Source organism: Colossoma macropomum, unplaced genomic scaffold, assembly GCF_904425465.1.
Source record: "Colossoma macropomum unplaced genomic scaffold, Colossoma_macropomum, whole genome shotgun sequence".
Classification (NCBI taxonomy): domain Eukaryota; kingdom Metazoa; phylum Chordata; class Actinopteri; order Characiformes; family Serrasalmidae; genus Colossoma; species Colossoma macropomum.
Window position 1 is genome coordinate 31,079,632 of NW_023494810.1, and position 20,127 is coordinate 31,099,758.

The 20,127-nt window shown below is 39.2% G+C and overlaps 1 protein-coding gene across 1 annotated transcript in view; it reads left to right on the top strand.

Annotated features, from left to right (window-relative positions):
* LOC118799576 (TRAF-interacting protein) overlaps positions 1-17,399 on the top strand; it is a 19,797-nt gene extending 2,398 nt beyond the window's left edge. Inside the window, exons 5-16 of the mRNA XM_036559529.1 lie at positions 309-348; positions 886-1,013; positions 2,735-2,829; positions 5,130-5,243; positions 7,552-7,639; positions 8,023-8,112; positions 9,829-9,917; positions 11,211-11,366; positions 11,465-11,504; positions 11,810-11,923; positions 13,531-13,581; positions 15,830-17,399. Coding sequence (XP_036415422.1) covers positions 309-348; positions 886-1,013; positions 2,735-2,829; positions 5,130-5,243; positions 7,552-7,639; positions 8,023-8,112; positions 9,829-9,917; positions 11,211-11,366; positions 11,465-11,504; positions 11,810-11,923; positions 13,531-13,581; positions 15,830-15,946 — 1,122 coding nt within the window. The 3' untranslated portion in view covers positions 15,947-17,399. The remainder of the gene's footprint in view (positions 1-308; positions 349-885; positions 1,014-2,734; positions 2,830-5,129; positions 5,244-7,551; positions 7,640-8,022; positions 8,113-9,828; positions 9,918-11,210; positions 11,367-11,464; positions 11,505-11,809; positions 11,924-13,530; positions 13,582-15,829) is intronic.
* Positions 17,400-20,127: the final 2,728 nt, after the last annotated feature.

A 20,127-nucleotide genomic window follows, 5' to 3' on the forward strand; every position in this document is an offset into this window, starting at 1 on the left:
TTAGAATATAGACTTGTAATAGTTTGCTATTTCACTATTTCTGATATATATTCAGAATGTAAAGAGATCTTTGTCTTGTTTTTCTTAAAAATTCATAGAAGAAATGATATTTTGTGAGAATAGCATATATTTGTCAAGCATGTTGCCAGTAAAAAGCATCTGTCTGACTGTAGTCTGTGTTATAGATATAATTCTGCAGATATATATATATATATCAGTAGAAATAATTCTACATGGCAGTAAACTTTGATCTCGCTGTGTTTAGTTTGTGTTATGGTGTTTTTAAAGTAATGAATTTTGTCTTTCAGAATGAGTTGGACAGAATGAAAGCGGCTTTTTGTGAAAAGGGTGAGAGAAAAAACAGTTTGTTCTATTAAGAATCTTTCGAATTAGGGGTGGTTTACATGAATTATACTTCCCATTATCTGGACGATATTATTATTATTATTATTATTATTATTATGATTGTTGTTATCATTGTCGCCATTGTGGTTATCATGTTAAGCTCTAAGAGGGCTTACAAAGATATATACTTGAGCAACAAATGAGAGTGAATGCATTATAACTAAACGTCACAGCTGTGATTCAGTCAGAGGCAAGAACTGATAGCGAGTTTGGTAGATCATCACAGCCGTCAACTGTTCTCTTCTAGTTCTGCTTTTATACAATAGTTCTGCCAAATAAAGAAAACAGTAGAGAAAAAAGGACCTGATTATTGAATCAAATGTGCTTTAATAGTGGCAGATTCTTCCACCAAAAAAAGCAGTATCACCGCATCACAGTACATCAGTGGATTTTCTCACCCATGTTGGCAACTGATCATTGATCGTTGTATTGGTCTGTTGGTGTGCTATGGGATTGTCTGTGTGTGTGTATGTGTTTCAGAGAGGGACTGGCGAGAGAAGCAGAAAGCGGCTGAGAGTCTGAAGGAGACAATCGAGAAACAGAGAGCTGATCTGGAGAGAGTGAGGAGAGAAGTCGGAGAGAAAGAGATGCTCTGCACTGCCCTTCGAGTAAGACTGCGTGTCTGTTCTTGGCTTCTTATTCAAAATTCCTGTTCCACCTTAAATGGTGCAGCACTTACATTCAGGCGCCTGTGTAGGTTCCAGAATACAACTGCTGATCTGTTTAAAGTGGAACAGAAAAGCCGAACGAAAAGCTACAGAATTAAAATTTCACTTCAGCATTGAGATATGAGAGATTAAGACCTGGAACCACATTTAGCACTGGTTTGAACAGGTCTGCAGGGCTAGTGTTAGAAACGTAGGCTATGCACACTATATGGCCAAAAGTATGTGGACAGCCCTCCTAATTACTTTCATCCACACCCATTGGTAACAGGTGTGTAATTTCAAGCATATATTCAGAGCTCCAAACTGCCTTTGGAAACAACATCAGCACAGTAACTGTGTGTCGGGAGCTTCATGAGATGGGTTTTCATGGCAGAGCAGCTGCACACAGGCCTAACATCACTATACTAAGCGCCAAGCATCGGCTGGAGTGGTGTAAGGCACACCGCCACTGGGCTCTGGAGCAGTGGAGTCGTGTCCTCTAGAGTGAATCACACTTCACTATTTGGCAGTCTGATGGATGAATCTGGGTTTGGAGGATGCCAGGAGAACACTACCTACCAGAATGCATAGTGCCAACAGTAAAGTTTGGTGGAGGAGGGATAATGGGCTGGGGCTGTTTTCAGAGTTTGGGCCCCTCAGTTCCAGTGAAGGGTGATGTTAATCCTACAGCAAAGACGTTTTAGACATTTATATGCTTCTTACGTAGTGGCAGCAGTTTGGGGAAGACCCTTTCCTGTTCTAGCATGACTGAGCCCATGTGCACAGAGCCCTGACCTCAACCCCAGTGAACACCTTCGGGATGAATTGGAACATCAAGTGAGATGCACAAATGCTCTTTAGACTGAAAGGCCACAAATTCCCACAGACAAACTCCAAAATCTTGTGGAAAGCCTCCCAGAAAGAAGAGTGAAGGCTGTTGTAGCCACAAAGGGGTGCTAACTTCATATTAATGCTTGTGGTTTTAGAATGAGGTGTCCAAAAAGGTCATAGTAGCGATGGTCAGGTGTCCACATGTTTCTGGCTTTCATTTATCATGCGTTTAATTCAGTCATGTAGGTCATTTTGGTCTGGATGAGTTTGATTTGGGACAAAAGAAACATGCATGTATAACAAAAAAATGAAATGGATACTGTTAAACGCATACAAAGGTTTTTCAATTTAAACTAGTGATCTTCAAAACCAGTCTTCCCGGCCCACCAGGTGGTCCACGTTTTTTGCTCCACTGTCACTCGCGATGCATACGAATGAAGCAAAAATTTGGACTGCCTGTGCACCAGTTTGAAGGCCCCTGCTTTAGACCAATCAGAATAAGTTGTGTAGCATTTTTTACTTATCATGGTAGATTTAGTTAGATTTAAAAGGGTTAAGCCAGGTTTATATTCAGTGAAATCTTTTGTTGGCCTGCAAAGACAAGACCCTCCATATGAATATAAAATGCAGTTCTGCTGAAACTGAACAACTGATAAAAGTCCAAATAAAATTTGCTTGAGATTCTACATGATTCTCGTACTGCAGTGTTTGTAGTGATTCTGACGAAAAGTGTTGTTAATGATGAACGTGCTCTAGTGGGCAGCAGCCGGCTGTCGTTTGTGTAATGCTGCTAATCTTCATCCAGTGTCAGCGTTGGTGTTGTTGGCTGAAGTGTCTGTTTAAACATGCAGAAGCAGATGCAGTATCTGGAGAGCCATCAGAGGGAGAGCGAAGCGGCTAAAGAGGAAGCCAAACGACTCAAAGTCAAAATGAAAACCTACGAGAGGTAACTGTGTCTCTTTAATGCTGTCTGGTGCTGTTTTGTTTTGCCTCTATGTGGAAGTGCTGTTCATATTTTTAAACATCAACCTGCCCAAGGAAAAGAGATTAAAGTTGTGCGCAATTGGTTGTGCTTAAGATGATGTGGTGATTAACAACACACATTGTTTGTAGTACAAACACAGAGAGTGCTACTGGCAGGGAAATAAACATACACATATCAGAGATGCTCTTTGAAGTGGGGTTCAAATGCTAAAGGAAAAAAAAATATCCATACATAATACTGCAGCCCCGTTTCCAAAAAAAGTTGGGACGCTGTGTGAAATGTAAATAAAAATATAATGCAATGATGTGCAAATCATTTCAACCATGATTTTTTATTAAAAATAGTACAAAGACAACAACGTCGCAGCTTATTGTACGTGTTTTTACTACATGAGATTAAGGCGGATATACTCAGTTGACCGTTCCAGGTGCCAGTATTCAAACACTGAAATCATTATTTGTTATATTCCCTTGTGGAAGGATGGACACCAACAATTCCATGAAACACCATTATGTTTTAACAGCACTGTAAAGTGTGACAGTTTTGCTCATTTTGTGTATATATGTACTATAATATATTATGTCATACCACTGGGATAGGCTCCAGCCCCCCCGAGACCCAGAAGGATAAGCGGTTTCAGAAAATACATGTGTGTGTATTATGTCATTATACTTACCATATCCACAAATCTGGGAAAAAATATTTGCCCCTTTCCATTTTTTTCTAGTGTGCATATTTGTCACACTTGAATGTTTCATCAGTTTGATTATCAAACTACTTTTAATATTAGACAAAGATAACTCAAGTAAACAGGAAATGCTGATTTCATTTATTGAAGTAAACATGCAGTTCAGCCTTCCTTGGCCATATGTGAAAAAGTAATTTCCCCCTTGGCTACTAAATCAACCACTTAACCAAATTCAGTTGACTGTTGGCTTCAATTTCACTAGCCACCCCCAGGCATGATCACTGCCAGACCTGTTGAATCTAAACATCACTTAGATAGAACCTGCCTGGCAATGTGAAGCAGGCGAGAAGGTCTCAGAGAGCAGAACATGATGCCACGTTTTGAAGAGATTTAAATACAGATGCGAAACAAAGCAATTGAAATCTACCAGTCTGGAAAGGGTTACAAAGCCATTGCCAAGGCTCTGGGACTCCAGTGAACCACAGTGAGAGCCGTTATCCAAAAATGGAGAAAATAGTGGTTAACCTTCCCAGGAGTGGCTGGCCTACCAAAATTTCGCCAAGAGGACATCAAACACTTATTCAGGAGGTCACAAAAGAACCCAGATGACCATCTAAAGAACTGCAGGCCTCACTTGACTCAGTTAAGGCCAATGTTCACGATTCCACAATAAGAAAGACACTGGGCAAAAATGGCATCCATGGGGGAGCTGTAAGGCGCAAACAACTGATCAGAAAGAACGCAAACATTTGCCAAAAAACATCTAGATGACCTCCAAGACTTTTGGGATAATACTCTGTGGACTGATGAGTCAAAGGTGGAACTTTTTGGAAGACATGGGTCCTGGTACGTCTGGCGTAGAGCTAAAACTGCATTCCACCATAAGAACGTCATACTAGCAGTGAAACATGGCGGTGGCAGTGCGATGGTCTAGGGCTGCTTTGCTCCTGCAGGACCTGGACGACTTGAATTCTTCATGACATGAATTCTTCTCTCGATCAGAAAATCCTGAGGGAGAATGCTCGCCTGTCCGTTCGTGATCTAAAGCTCAGGCGCTTTTGGGTTATGCAGCAGGACAGTAATCCGAAGCACACAAGCAGGTCCAGCTCTGAATGGCTCAAAAGAAAAATTAAGGTTTTGGAGAAGCTGAGTCAAAGTCCTGCCTTGAATCCCATTGAGATGCTGTGACACGATCTTAAACGCTCAGTTGCTTGAAATGTTTGAAAACCTCCCAACGTAGCTGAATTAACACAATTCTGCAAAGAATAGTAGTTACTTTTTCACATGGGTGATACAGGTTTTTAATGAATCTTTATCTTCAGTAAATAAAGTGATCATTTAAAAGTCGCATTTTGTATTTATTCCTGTTGTCTTTATTTTATTATAAAATTAGTCGGATAATCTGAAACATTTAAATGTGACAAATTAGCAAAAACATACTTTTTCCACAGCACTGTATTATGATATGTTACACTTTGCTACAGTAAGATTGTGTCTGTAAAGTGGTAAAATTGCTGTTTTCATGCTGTGCTTTTTTTTTAACTGTGCTTTGTGTCTTTGTTTTGTCGTTTAGTCTGAATGTGGTGCTGCAGGGTCAGCGGGCGGAGGTGGAGGCCATGATTTCGGATATGGGTGTTGGTCAATCTGCCGTGGAACAGCTCTCCATTTATTGCGTCTCCCTGAAGAAGTAAAGAAACTTTTCTTGTTTCTCTTCTCTTCTCTTCTCTTCTCTTCTCTTCTCTTCTCCTCTCCATCTCTTCTGTGCGTTTGCCTTGTTGATACATTTATCTATTTCAGACAACTAAGAAATGTAGTCCACCAGTGGGGCACAAACTAACAGTTATATCTATAGTTTATTAATCTATTGACTATTATTCAGTCAGTCGTCTAATCCGTCTGTTGTGCCTTCTTTGTTGCCTTTCAACTTCCATCATTCAAATTTCTGTCTGTGTGACGAGCCACTTTCTCCACTTATAGTGCTGCCCTTTTTATCACCACCTGTGCTTCTTATATTGTATAACAATCTTTCAGAATGACCACTTAGAGCATATGAACCTTAGACGTTAAGCCACACGACTTTCAAAGTGTTAACTGATTATAAAACACTTGGCGTCTCACGCTGTCTGACTGGTTTTTGCAGATTATTTTGGGCGACTGAAATATTTTTGAGAAACTTGGTTCTTTAGCTTCGTCTACCAAACCTGAAGTACGAAACCTGGGTGTGATCTTAGACTCTGAGCTCTGTTTTGCTCCACATGTAAACACGGTCACTAAAGTAGCTTTTTATCATTTAAGAAATGTCGCTAAAGTTCAGCCTTTTCTCTCTCAGAGAAACTTGTTCATGCATTTGTTACAAGCAGACTTGACTACTGTACTTCCTAAGACTTCCTAAGAAAACTACACATCCCTTACAACTCGTACAAAACACAGCAGCATCCTAACAAAAACAAAAAAGAGATCACATCACTCCCATTTTGAAAGAGCTGCACTGGCTGCCTGTATCACTCAGGATAGATTTCAAGGTTCTGCTACTAGTCTTTAAAGCTCAAAACAACCCTAAAGCACCTGCTTACATCACAGAGTGTCTGTCTGTTTATGTTCCAGTACGTAATCTAAGATCTGCAGGTAGTGGCCTTCTACAGAGACCCTCTGTAAGATACAGAAAACATGGAGAGACTCTTTCAGTTATTCTGCTTCTAAACTGTGGAGCTCAATTCCACCTTTTATCAGACAGTCAAGCTCAGAGCTCACTTTTAAGAAGCATCTAAAAACGTCTCTCTTTAAATCAGCATTTAACTAAAACTGAATGTCTCGTGGTTTTTATCTTGTAATTTAATCTTCTTCATTTTCTTCTGATTCTAATTAAGTACTAATGATCTCTTCTATAACTATGTTTTATCACCTGTCTGTAAAGCACTTTGAGCTGCCACTGGCATGAAAAGTGCTATATAAATAAAATTATTATTCTTGTTGTTATTATTATTATTATTATTATTATTATTGAGGGTCACACACTAAACAATTAGCGATCACACACTACTTTTAAGGCGCTACTGAACCAAACGGAACTTATTGAACTCGCGCAAACTCTCGCAAACTCACGCATTCTCCCGTTACTAGGAGACCCAAATAAACAAATGTGGAGCTGCTACTGCTGTTTTTTCTGCCGTTTGCATTGAGACAGTAAAAAAGCAGCAGGTAAACATGTTTAAGTGGCTTATGGATTTATAAATGTGATCAGTTTGGTATTTCTTAGAGTTTTAAATGTACATAAACTCAATTGTGCCTTAAACTCAGCTCATTAAAAAGCTCCACACGTGACTTTTTGCCATTTTTCTGTATTTTCTTCTTTCGCGCTCTCTGTTTTCATTGGTTGCTGCAGGAATCCGTTCAGATTGAGACGTTGATCAGTTTACACTAGATTACACTCAGAGTCGGGTCAACAAAATCAAACGTTTGATAAACTCTGACTGGTCTGAAACGCGATCAGGAGGTCAAAAATCTGAGTCTGCGCTCCTCAAACACGACTCGACTGTCTCTCCAACTGTCGACTCCAACTGACCCAAAAATCTGCAGACTAGAGCCGACCAGCACAGACTCGGCCAGACTGAGAATTTGGGCTAAAATAGGGGTGAAGGTCATGTAGTGTAACCCCGGCTTTACACTTATTAGACCGTAGTCGTTGTCATCAGTGATTTTGTTGGTTAATCGTTGGTGGCTGCCAGTCACCAGTTAACATGATGATTTCACTCCGTATTTGTCTTGTTAAATGTTCAGATAGTTGAAATTGTTGCGTTCATTGTTCAGACTCAGCGGTTATACTTCCCTCTAACCTAGAAAGACCTTTTAGATTCACTTCTGTGTTTCACTGCAGCACCGTCTTCCCCTTTTTACGCTGTACTTTCACTGGGAAGAAGGATAGAAAGAGCATATTTCATTTTCCGTATGTCTGCATATCTCTCTCTCTTTCTCTCTCTCTCTCTCCCTTCTTTCAGAGAATATGACAGCCTCAAAAGCAGCCTCAGGTCATCCAATGAAATGTGTGAGAAGCTGAAAAGGGAAGTGTTCTCCTCCAATAATAAGGTACATCCCTTAACCACAGTCAGAAAATTTCAGCCAGCACTTCCCTTTAAAGACCTTCTGTATGTTTCATATTTCTGTAGACAAATAGCAGAACCAACACTCATGTATATGCATTTCTCCATTTTAGAGATACAAGGTTTTGTTCCAACAGCAACAGTTTGCTTATATTGAATGAGAACATGCATATTAATTAGTAGAGCATGACCGACATTAAATGATGTGTACTGATATTGAAGGGAGAATTATTGGCAGTATTTTTGCAGATATCACATAAGTTCATCAGTATCAGTTTAACTATTAATTCCTGCCAAAATACACCAGTTTATACGTTTCGTCTAACATTTATTTGCCCATTCACTGTGTTTGCGTGTTCGTCTATGCAGTTGCAGAAAGCCACATTAGAGATGAACAGAACGAAGGAGGACATGAAGGCTCTTCAGAACGATCTCACCAATGCAGACAAAGAGATCACGGTAAGACTATATATACAGTCCCTTTACTAACAGTACAAATGTGTAAAACACAAACCCGATTCCAAAAGATTTGGTAGAAATTAAAATGCAAATAAAAACAGTAAGCAGTGATTTTTAAATCCACTTTAACCCACATTTAAACAAAAACAATACAAATAAAAGATATGTAACATTTTATTTTATCAACTTCCTTGTTTAAAGTAAATATCCACTCTTTTATACCTGCAGCAAGATCCAAAAAGTCAGGAAAAGGGGCAATTTTAAGACTTGGAATGCTAAAGCCTGTTTCACTCCAGATGTGACACAGCGCACATGTTAATCCAGGACCAGTACGCGACGCTTGTTATTCCACACTGGATGAAACGCGCACATCACGAAGCAACAGTGGTTGGTGTTTGTGTTGCGTTTTCACGTAATGTGAACGTTTGTATTGTTCGTTTATTACTGATAGAAATTTTATGTAGTTGACAAAAAGAGATCAACAGTAAAATCTTGACTAGCTGCCGTGGCTGTTGCTGACTTCCTCACCAGGTGATGAAGCGGAGGAGACGCCTGTGTGTTCACAGCATTAATCGATTCAAGGGATTTCAAACAACCTGTCAAAGGCTTAAAACTAGATTTGTAGATTTGTTTTTTAGCCTGGTTTGTATATTATAGCATAGACCCCATGTGTCAAACACAAGGCCTCTGGGCCAGATCAGGCCCACCACACAGTCCTATCCGGCCAAAAGTATTTTATATTTCTGTTGATATTAGCGTGTTTCACAGTGAGCTGCACTACAGCCCCCAGCATGCACTGCAACATAATGTGCGCTTCAAATCTCCTCCCCCAACAGCAGTCCATGGGACAGCGGTTACACCTCAGTTCTACACAATTCCACACCAGTCATATCACCAAACTGCATTTCAGCTGCAGTTCAACCAACATAAACACTTAACATCAGCTCAGCAGCTCAGAAACTGAGCCTAAGTCTTAATGAACTTGCAGCAAAGAAAGGATGTCAGGTGTCCAGTTCAAGCAAATAGGCAGGTTTAAAAGACTGAGCTCCTGGGGATGTTTAAATTTTGAATATTTAAAGTATTCATGTAATATTTCGAGGTCTACCACAAGTGCCTGTATTTTACTGCTGATGTTTTTGCGTATTTTAAATAAACAACGGCCAGTTCAGGTGTTAACAATGGGAAAAAAAAAAAATAAAAATTCGCAGGCCCACGGATTTGTTGAGATTTTTTAATATGGCCCCTTTAGTGGTTGAGTTTGACTCCCCTGGCGTAGACATTACATTTCTTTACTGTCTTTGCATAGAAACTGCTGGCATGCCAAGGTCGGCATGATGGGCTACATTGATTACTATAGGAGGGTATTGCGCGCGGCGCGTCATGCGGTGTGGTTACTGTATCTGGTGTGAAATGGGTTTAATAAATTGGTAAATTGGTATAGTGTATTGGGTAACTCTGCCCTCCAGGGGTGTAAACTGGGGTTCAAGCCCCTGCCTGGGCTAGAACCTTACTCTATACCAATAAGAGTCCTTGGGCAAGACTCCTAACAACTACCATCGCCTTCCTGTGTAAATGTAAATTGTAGTCGCTGTGGATAAGAGCGTCTTATTTAACCCAAAAAAAGTCAGCTGTTGTTTTCAAATAAAAAAATAAATCAAAATGAAGCAATAAAAAATTGTTTGGTGTGATTGCACCTTGTTTGTGATGTGTTTACAGAGCCTGAAGAAGAAAGTGGAGATTCTGCAGAAGACACTAAGCACACCCACCCGCACCAACGAGGCCATCAGCCGACTGGTGTTCGAGAGGTTTGTATTCAGTTTTTGCTGATTTTGTTGCAGTGATTGTTCTGATTGTGAAACTCGTTACAGTACGCAATGTCGGGCACTTCCCAGTAAAGGTTCTCTTTAGTGCTCGTTAGCCAGCGCTAAAGTTATGTCTCCTAATAAACATCCACAAATTTAAATTTTCTTAATTATCAAAGCAATATTTTATTTGACAGTAACACATGAAGGTAGTAAGAGGGAACAAGGGCGAACGTGTCTGCAGTGTCTGGGATTTTTGAACCGCAGAGTTTAAAAAACAAAGAAAAATCACTCAAGTGGAACCGCGATTTTCAGTATAAACAAATGGGTCATCGTTGTGCTAGTTAGTGAACTTATTATGCTGCCTGTTGTAGTCGCCTGTAAAAAGGACAGAGTGACGCAGACGCTCGCGGGTAAAAGTAGAATGAGAGGCTTTACTGATGAAAACACAGTCCGAAATCGAAGTCAGTAAACAGGCATAGGTCAGATCCAAAAAGGGCGTCAGGCAAAAGGGTCAGTCAAAAACAGGGCAAAAAGTCCGAACCAGAATAACAAACAGCCCGGGCTTTATACTAAACTAATCAATGAGCTGCAGGTGGACATGATCAGTACTCTGGAGAGCTAGAGTGCTGACTGGAGCGTGAGGCAGGAGTCATGTGATCCCCAGGGGGTTCTGGGAAATGGAGTCCAAAGAGACCTCAGAGCCGAAGGGAGTCGTGACAGTGCCTAAAAACATTCAAAATAAGATTTTGTTTTTAGTAGCTTAAAAATGATTAAATGATTTTAAAGTTTATTAATGCAGAACGTTAAAACTGAAGTTAGGACACTGTTGGGGTTTATCTTAAAGTTAGGACAGTTTTGAGGAAATCTGATCTGGTTTGGATGCTTCTGTAGGATGAGATAATGCAGTTAAAACGGTTTTTTCTGTAATAGCTACTGTCCTAAATTCAGTTCTAATTGAAATTGCCATTATGACTAAACAGGTAAGGTTTCAGTGTTAAGAAGTTTCTGGCTCCTGTCACCAACACAGCATTTCACATCAAACCACTCTGGATGACTTTGTTTTAGTGGTTTCAACTGATTAAAAATGAATCAAAGTAATCATAATAATAGGTTGTGTTAAAAAAAAATGAATGAATTAAGGTTTGGTGAATAATCGTGAGCGGTAACGCGTTAAAGTTGACAGCCCTACTTTGTTTACATCTTAACCACATAATTATGCAATTTTGAAAATTTGTTGGAATTTCCCTTTTTTAATATGCTGCTGTTTTACTCTGATTTGTTTGCACGTCTCAGTCCTGCTCCTGTAGAGTTGAAGCCCCCCCGCCTGCACCAGCCTACCGACGGTCAGGACATCGACCTCAACATGACCTTTGACATCAGCACACCTGAGCAGATGGAGAAAAAGCCCATTCCTGTCCCCTCCAAGAAGATGCGTCTGGATCCGGCAGCGTGAGTGGCACAACTCGCTCTTTCCCTTTAATAAATAAAAATACACCTTTTTTTCGGTGCTGTGGAGGTTAATCGGTTTCCCATGTTTGGTTCCACAGATCTTCATCCAAACAGAGTGAAAACGTGTTGGGGAATAAGGTGTGTAGACACTACAGGGTGAAGATGGGTTCCTGACACTGCAGCACCATTTATCTGTGCCTCAGGATTACAGATCAGATTCAGGAAATGGATTCAGACACAGATTTTGTTATTTGAATTCATGTTAATTTTTATTTGAGGTTAAGATTTGTTTGGATTTTTGAATTTAAAACAGATTTGATATGCTGTACATGCATAGCTAATGTGTCTCTCAGACAGCATTGATATTATGATTGACATGATGCAACTCTGTGTGTGTGTGTGTGTGTGTGTGTGTGTGTGTGTGTGTGTGTGTGTTCTCTTAGAACTGTAATAGCAAAGAGGAGGAGGATTCCATGGAGCCCTTTTTCCGCAACTCTCTAATCTTCAGGAAGAAGATGTTTGGCAGCATGCTGGACCCCCACAGCAAACCGGGATCTGTAAGTATTCCTGTCCAATGATAATATGCCCTACATATTCATACATGGGTTTAAATGATGGTACCTCCTATTTTGTCTCTACCAAAACAGTCATAATACTACTGAATATTTTGGTAACGACAATTTTAGCTAATTTGGAGCAGAACTCAAAAACACTAGCCAGCATGTGACGAGCGCAGACAGCTTTTGGACAGTTGTACACAATAAATCATCATATTTCCCATTAAAACACAAAGTTTACTTAACTGCAGAAAATATGTGCTTCAGTAGTGACAATTCTTAATGTTTCACACTGATTTTTATAAACAGTGGGATCTAACTCCTCACCATGTGGCCATGATCAGGAGCACACAGGGATGCAGTGTCACTTCCTGCTCTAAAATGCAGGGGCGTGGCTAACATAAGGCTCCACCTACAGACTAAAACTATGTTTTATGCCACTAGCAAAACTGTTTTCAAAGTGACATTAAAATGTGGCACAGCATTTTTATTATTTATTTATTTATTTTTTTAAGTTAAATTAAACTCATGGTAATCTAAACCTTTTAGCTTCATTGTAAAGAAACAAAAAAAAGGAATTTAAAAAACCGTTGGGGGAAAAACAACATAATTATTTGTATTATTGAAAAAAAGAATGACTGACTGTATATTTAGCTTATTATTTCTGTTATTGTGTTGGGTTTAAATAGATCATAGCATAATCCTTGTAAATATCTAAGGTCTGAATACTTAAGATATGAGTAAAACAAGCTGATCATTTACAAACGTTAATGTTTTTCGCTTATCGTTCTGTGAGTTGAGTGAGTAATGACTGTGAATCACTGCTATGCTGTGACTGGGGGAGAGGAGGGATTCTCTCAGAATTCACTCTTGATAGTATGAATATAAGTGAACACATACAGAGAACACACTTCTGCACATTAATGCACTGTTTATTCGCTGAATTTAACATGAAACAAGACATAAAGACATTTTTTAATGTTAAACTCAGCTAGTAAATATAAACGGTGCACTGACGTTTGCAGAAATGGGAGCTGGGTGTGTGTGTGTGTGTGTGTGTGTGTGTGTGTGTGTGTGTGTGTGTGTGTGTGTGTGTGTGTGTGTGTGTGTGTGTGCACGCGCGTTGGTCCTGTTTTTCTTTGGATTTTGTATGAAAGCAGGGCATTTCTGGCTCTCTAAGACATTCCTCCCCAAACACACACGCCCAGCTCTCAGTGACTCTGTGTTCATACGGCAAACAACGTCACGACTTGGTATATTACGCTGGGTTTTCATATAAAAAAAAAGATTCCAGTCAGATTTGAAAATAATTATGTGATGACTGGAAAAGACATCCCCCCCGTGTGTGCGCACACACACACACACACACCACACACACACACACACACACACACGCTTGGCTCTGTAAGACTTTCCTGTATCCACACAGCCCTTGAATAAAAAGACTAGATTTCAGGAAGTGAACAGAAAGAGCACTGTAGCGCTGGTGGATATAATTTTATGTTATAATTACTGCAGTTATGTTTAAAAACATGAATATTGCAGCACATTCACAAAGACACCTTTCACGCAGCCGCTCACTGATCGTGTGTTTATCTGTACTCTAGGTAAGGACCGGCTACGATGGCTTCGGAGGACGGACCAAATTCATCCAGCCTGTATCCTCACCTGAGATTTGTATTAAACTGCTGTTTTCTGTAAATTTGTCTTCAAATAACTGATTAACTCAAACCTCCTCCGGTTTCAGGGCACATACTAAACTCAGTAGTGAACTGTGCAGGATTCTCACTGGACTCAGCTTCATCCAGTAAGACAGTAGATTAATTCAGGACTCGACTCCACATGTGAATGTTAAAGTTTCCAGTAATGACCCAAAGCCACAAGAGACTGGATAGCATTGCCTTGTAATTCATGTTAGCATTTTCAGGGCAATTATTACCTTCATTTCTACCTGAAAGTCTAGTTCTAAATGCTGTTGCAATTATAGCATGAAAGAAAAGCCGTCTGTTATATTTCTGCCACGTTTTCTTTATTCCTTCACATTGAAACAAACTGATAGTGTTGATGGTATCGATGCGAATGTAAATGCAGTTTGTTACTTAACCAATCGACTTTAAAAGGCTAAAAATTTAAGCAAATATAATTTTATATTTATATGTGTGATATTAAACTATAGCAAATATAGTTTCATATTTATATGTTTGATATTAAATTTGCTCAAACACCCATTAACTTCCGAGCTGTGGATGCTGCCCTATCGTCATGAGACTGTGGGTGGGTGATATTTTTGCCGATGACCGTGAAACAGTGGGTCGTTGATACGATATGATTCTACGATTAGGAAGCCATTTAGCTCTGTAATTCTTAAAAATTACACTTTACTTAAAATGAATGATTTTTTTTGTTTTGTTTTGTTTTTGTTTTTTTTTTTTAGCATTTTTTAATTTTGACACATTTAACCATAAAAAATTATAAACACTTCTCAGGAGGAAAACCTAATTTTTTAAGCTGTTTCTTTGTTGACTGTGTTTGGTGGCTTAAATGAGTAACAGGGCTGAGTTAGAGTAGAATTAGAAAAATACACAAAATGTGCTTAACTGGCATCCATGCTAATGATATGAGGACATTAAGGTACTTAAAATATTTTTTATAGTGTATAATTTGGGTAACAGAGTTGAACTTTAACGGTGACCTCATCAGTCAAAGTCACAACCTCATTGAAAACAGATAAAGCATTGAGAACATTGGCTTTCCTTCCTCCCATGATGTTTCAGGAAATTCGGACATTGTTCCAGTCGAACATGTGACTCATGGAATATTCCAGATATTTGATAGGGGTGAAAATTTCAGGTAACAGGGCCGAGTGAATGTTGAGGGACTAAAATGTACATTTTTTTTATAATTATAGATTTTTATTTATTTTAATATAATTATATATTATATATTTTTTATAATTATAATTTTTTACAACTTATAATGAATTATTTGTGAAAAAGGATGTTTCAGGCGTGAGATGTTAAATGGGTTCACACGTTAATGCAAAAATAATGAGGTTTTTGAGGCATTGTAGTGATTATATTTCATGGTGAAGTGAGTTTTAGTGGGCTGTGAACGGCGAAGTGTGGATACTTTATTAATGCTTTATTAGTGTATTATTTATCTGAAACACAGGGGTTACATTTACCTGTGTTTCACCTTTACTTTGCATATATATTTGTAATTATAACGTCAGTGGGACACACATGGCACCCCAGTCATAAAATCATCCCTGTTTCGATTGGTCTCTATTTGTATAGTAGTAATATAGTCATATGCAAAAGTTTTGGCGCCCCTGGTCAAATTCCATGTATTTGTTGATTTTCTAAGTGAAAATAAGTTACACATCCTCTACAGAGACACACTTCTGCACATTTTAATGCTCAGTTACTCTTTATAAGCTATATTTATAATATTTGGAGAAATAAAAAAACATAAATGTGGCCTGTGCAAAAGTTATGGTACATTTAATGTATTATATTCAGCTAATACTTTGCTTTTTAAAGCAAATAAATAGAAATTTAAAATCATATTTAAGTGTGTTCTCTGTAGAGGATGTGTTAATCTGTGTTCACTTAGAAAATCAACAACACGTAACTTCACCATGGGTGTTCAAACTTTTGCGTAAGCTGTGAACAGTAGAGCAAAATGATGATTACTGAGAAACGTTAAGGGTTAACTGAAACAATTTCTGGCACAACCTCATATGGAAATGCTAACTGGTCACCTCTAATTTAGTGTTAGCCCCAGTAGGTAGCTCCAGTTTGGTTACGCTATCTGTGTAATTTCTACCTCTGTGCTCCCACGCACCACCGTCAATAAGTGACTCATAACATTGCAGTAATTTCCCTTGACTCCACTGTGACTCAGTCTCCACTGGCTGAGATCAGACCCCTCGTCATGAAGGCCAAGCGGAAGAAGGTGTCCAGGCCAGCTCCGAGCAAGCTGACCCCCAGCCTGACCACACTGGACAGTTTTTTAGAGTGACCACTCCACCCTCAGACTGTTCTGTGCCCTTCTTGACACCAGCTGGTTAAACTGGTGGAAACTTCAACCAGAATCGTGTTTGAGCTGCGATTAGAGCTGCATGTTGGTTAGAGCTGCACGATATGTATCAGTATTGTGATTATATTGCTACATATTGCAGTTATCAACTCATTGGAGAGTCATTAATGTGACGCAGTCAAAGATTGGCATTATTTTGACCCACATAAGTGACTTTTGTTGGATTGCATGAACACCTTGATTCCTTCAACCACTGTGAGGGTGATTGTGAGGGCTCATTTGCATATCACAGCCTTCTGCATTATCTAATGCAGTACTAAGACCAGCATTGCGATAACTATTAACGAGCGATATCTTGTGCAGCCCTATTGCATGTTCAGTATGAATTGGGTTCCTTTTTTGGAACAGCGCTTCCTCTGAAGGACCAGACGGCCGAGAACCACAACAGTTTTCCCGCGGATGTGGAAGCGAGCTGCTATTGGGGTTTATGGTGGTTAAAGGAATGTTCCAGCATTTTCAACCAAATCTTTGTCTGCTGCTTCTGCTGTATGTGGTCGTTTACCAAACACAACAGTTTGGCGATTAGTTTATTCTTTTTTAGCAATTTGCTTCTCTTATGTTTAATTTTACTCCAGTATGTTAAGTTCAGGAAGTAAACCGTAATTGTTACGGAAGTCCGGAGAGGCCATGAGGTAGTTATAATTTTCTGGATTGTTATCTTGAGATCACAAGTTAATTATCTTGTGATCTCAAGATAACAAGTTCTCTTGAGACAAGTTAATTATATTGTGATCTCAGCATAAAGTTGTTATCTTGATCACAAGATAATTAACTCTAACTTGAAATCACAAGATGGTTAACTCCTTAATGAGTTAGTTATCTTGTGATTTCAAGATAATAACGAGATAATTAACTCATTATCTTGAGATCACAGGATGGAGGACGTGTTCACTTGTTTTCGCTTAGAAAATCAAAACGTCGTTTCACCAGGGGTGCCAAAACTTTAGTATGTTTTCAGTTTACAGGTTTTCTGTTCAGTGATTGGAGGGAAAACATTGTCCATTGTAATCGACTGTGTGCTGTATATGTGGCCGATAGGGATTCGGTTGAGCACTGCTGGAGTCGTTTTCGTTGTGTTTCAGTCGCTTAACATCCACGCTGCACCTTTTGTTGAGCATCCGTTGATGTCGTTATGACGACACCTTGACCCAGAGCACTGAGGAACATTTGACCGCTGAGATTTCTCAGATTACTACATTTCCATTCAGTGAAATCGTGTTGGAGATCCACCTCGATGTCTGTGACTGTATAGATTCTTTATTTTTAAAATCATACACAGACAGCCTATTTATTTTTGTCTTTTTTGTATAAAAGTGCAGAATTTGGTTGTTTTATATGTGTATTTTGGTTTCTGTGTGTACTCCGTGTGTCTTATAGTTAGCACCATTACTCATTATAGTTTGTCTGAGATGTAATAAACTGTAGATTCCTTATATTTGTATTTGTCTGTTTTTCTCAGCTGTTCTTCAGCCACAAATTACATTAACGCAATTTTCGCCTTCAGATGTAGCCAAGATAAGTTTGGTGTCTGAAATTCGCAAAGTTTTAGCACTGGGGTGACGAGGCTAAATCACCAGTCGCCTCGTACTGTGTGGAGTTGTTCGTTAATCTCTGATAGACTTGATTATGTGGTTAATAAAACTAAAATGAACTAAAGTACGAACAATATTCATCCTTCAAGATTCCTGCTGCTGTTTTTATTTCCATTTTTTTTCCCTTTTTTTATGGATAACTGTATGTCAGACAGTGTTATGTATGTGGTTTCTGACATGTTCTTTCATTGTTACCCACATTAGCTTTCATCCTTCAAGACGCCTGCTACCGTTTTGTATGGCTGATGTACTTTTTTCCATTTTTATGGATAATCGTATGAGAGAGTGTCATTTTTGTGTTTTTTTTTAGACATGTTCATTCATTGTTAGCATTTTTGCATAAAGTATTTGTTTCATTTCTGTATGAAGAACTAGCTCAGTTTGCTACCGGTTATGTTGTAGTCTATGAAATCTTCTGTCTATTTATGCGAATATCAATATATACTGTGTTAGAAACCACATAAGGAAAATTCAGTGCATTTTTGTCCAGTACTTTAAGGTGCAGATTAGTTGCACTTCCCTCATCGGTCCAGCAGAGGTAGCTGAGAGCCTGTGTGAGCCAGTAGTAAGTGTTATTCATGAGGGAAATGCCAGCAGTTCATTCACTGTTTCCTGCCGACTCATCGTTCAGTGTGTGTAATGCCCCTGTAGCAGAGCCATTTATCAGACCTTATCACAGTCTTGTTCACCAATAACAGCCCTCCTCTGCAGACTGTTATACCAGGAATGTCCAAAATCGTGAAATCTAAGACAACCTGTACACGTTTGAGTTCTTTTCTCCTTTCTGCGTCAGTTTCCAGCGTCAGTTTCCAATGCCGTGTTTCATATGAGAGATATGCCCCATATCCTGTGGAGCTGTGGTCCGCACAATGGGCCTCATTCACCAATACCTTCTTAGTTTCTTCTTAATTTTGTTCTTGAGAAAGATCCTAAGAAACGGTCTACGTCAGATTGATGACGTGTTGTTAAGCTGCAGAATTGTTCGCACCTTGGTGCTCTCGAGTGTGTGTAGATTCTGTTCTTGCCTAAGAACAAATCCCAGATAAAACATTGGTGAACATCGAAATCATGAAAACTGTTTAAGTGGGATTTAAGAAATTTCTTCTTAAGAACGGTTCGTGAATGAGAGTCAGTGTTTTTAACTGTCGGTTTTATCTAACGTCACATCTAAGAAAGTTTGTAGTCGTCTGACTGTAGTTTTTAGACATAATCTTTGATAGAACATCTTTATTTTTTTAATTCAATACAAAGAAAAAAAGTTACAGGTGAAACAAAACTTGTATGTCCTGAACCAAGTTGCTTTAACTGGCTAAACCAATATTGTCATCTAGCGTTATAAAACTGACTAGGCCAGCTTAGCGAATGTTTCTAGCTATGCTAAGGCCTCAGTTGACTAAAGCTAACTAGGCTAACTTAGTGACTTCTTTACCTATAATAAAGATTCAGTTGACTAAAACTAGACTAACTCGGAATGGAAAAGAAGGAATTCATGCTGGTCTCTGCTGTTTCAGCAGGGATTTCTAGTTATGCTAAGCCCAGTTAGCAAAATCTGAGTTTGCTCTGGCCCAGTATATGTCTGGGTCCTTGGCCCAGACACTGTTAAGTGAGTAGAACTAATGGATGTGGCCCAAATCTGTCCCAACTCTGGCCCAACTACACTGTTGGTCCACAACATGTCTGCCAGAATTAGCCCACAATATAGACATGAGGCAAAACCGAATGAAGCTGTCCAGCGTCTTGCCCTATTCTGGCCTGCATGCCAAACATCTGCCAGGTAGTCAACCAACAGCTGTGTAGCCGGAATCAGCCCGAAGCTGTCAGCTATCTGGAAAGCTTCGGTTGATTCAAACTAACTGCGCTAACTCGACAAATGTTTTCTAGCTCTACAGCTTCAGCATAAACCACTTTCACTACAGCTTCAGCTGAATAAAACTAACAAGGATAAAACTGGCAAATGTTTGTAGCTAAGCTGAAGCTTCAGGGGCCAGGTTAACTTCTCAGGGCAAAATTTTGAGCTCCAGTTTCATAAAAGGTCATTAAAAATAAAAATTCTGCTCCATTAACTTAACTCAGAAGTGGGAAGTTGAAACTGAATTATACCAGTTTTGGCCTCATGGTGGAGCTACAACTTGGCATAAGAAAATGTCTCAAGACTTCTTATAAATACTGTCAAGACATCTTAAGACGCAGTGACAGCTGGGTATGAAAGTGGGGAAAAACATGGATGCCTCCACGACAACCAGTATTTTTAGCAACAGGCTAGCCAGCAAATGTTAGTGAGTGATAGCTTTAACCTTTTTTGGTCAGTGTTATAGATTTATCCAACTGTTTCTGTGTGTTGATTGATCTAAAGCAAATACTACTATAATTTGAAATTACATGTAGTACTTTATTACTGTTGATGACACAAGCAGCCACAGTGATATCATGTCATATGCTGAACTCTGATTCTGAATCAGGGATTCCCAGTTGATGGGAAGTTTCTTTGATTTTTCGTTGGCAATTCCACAT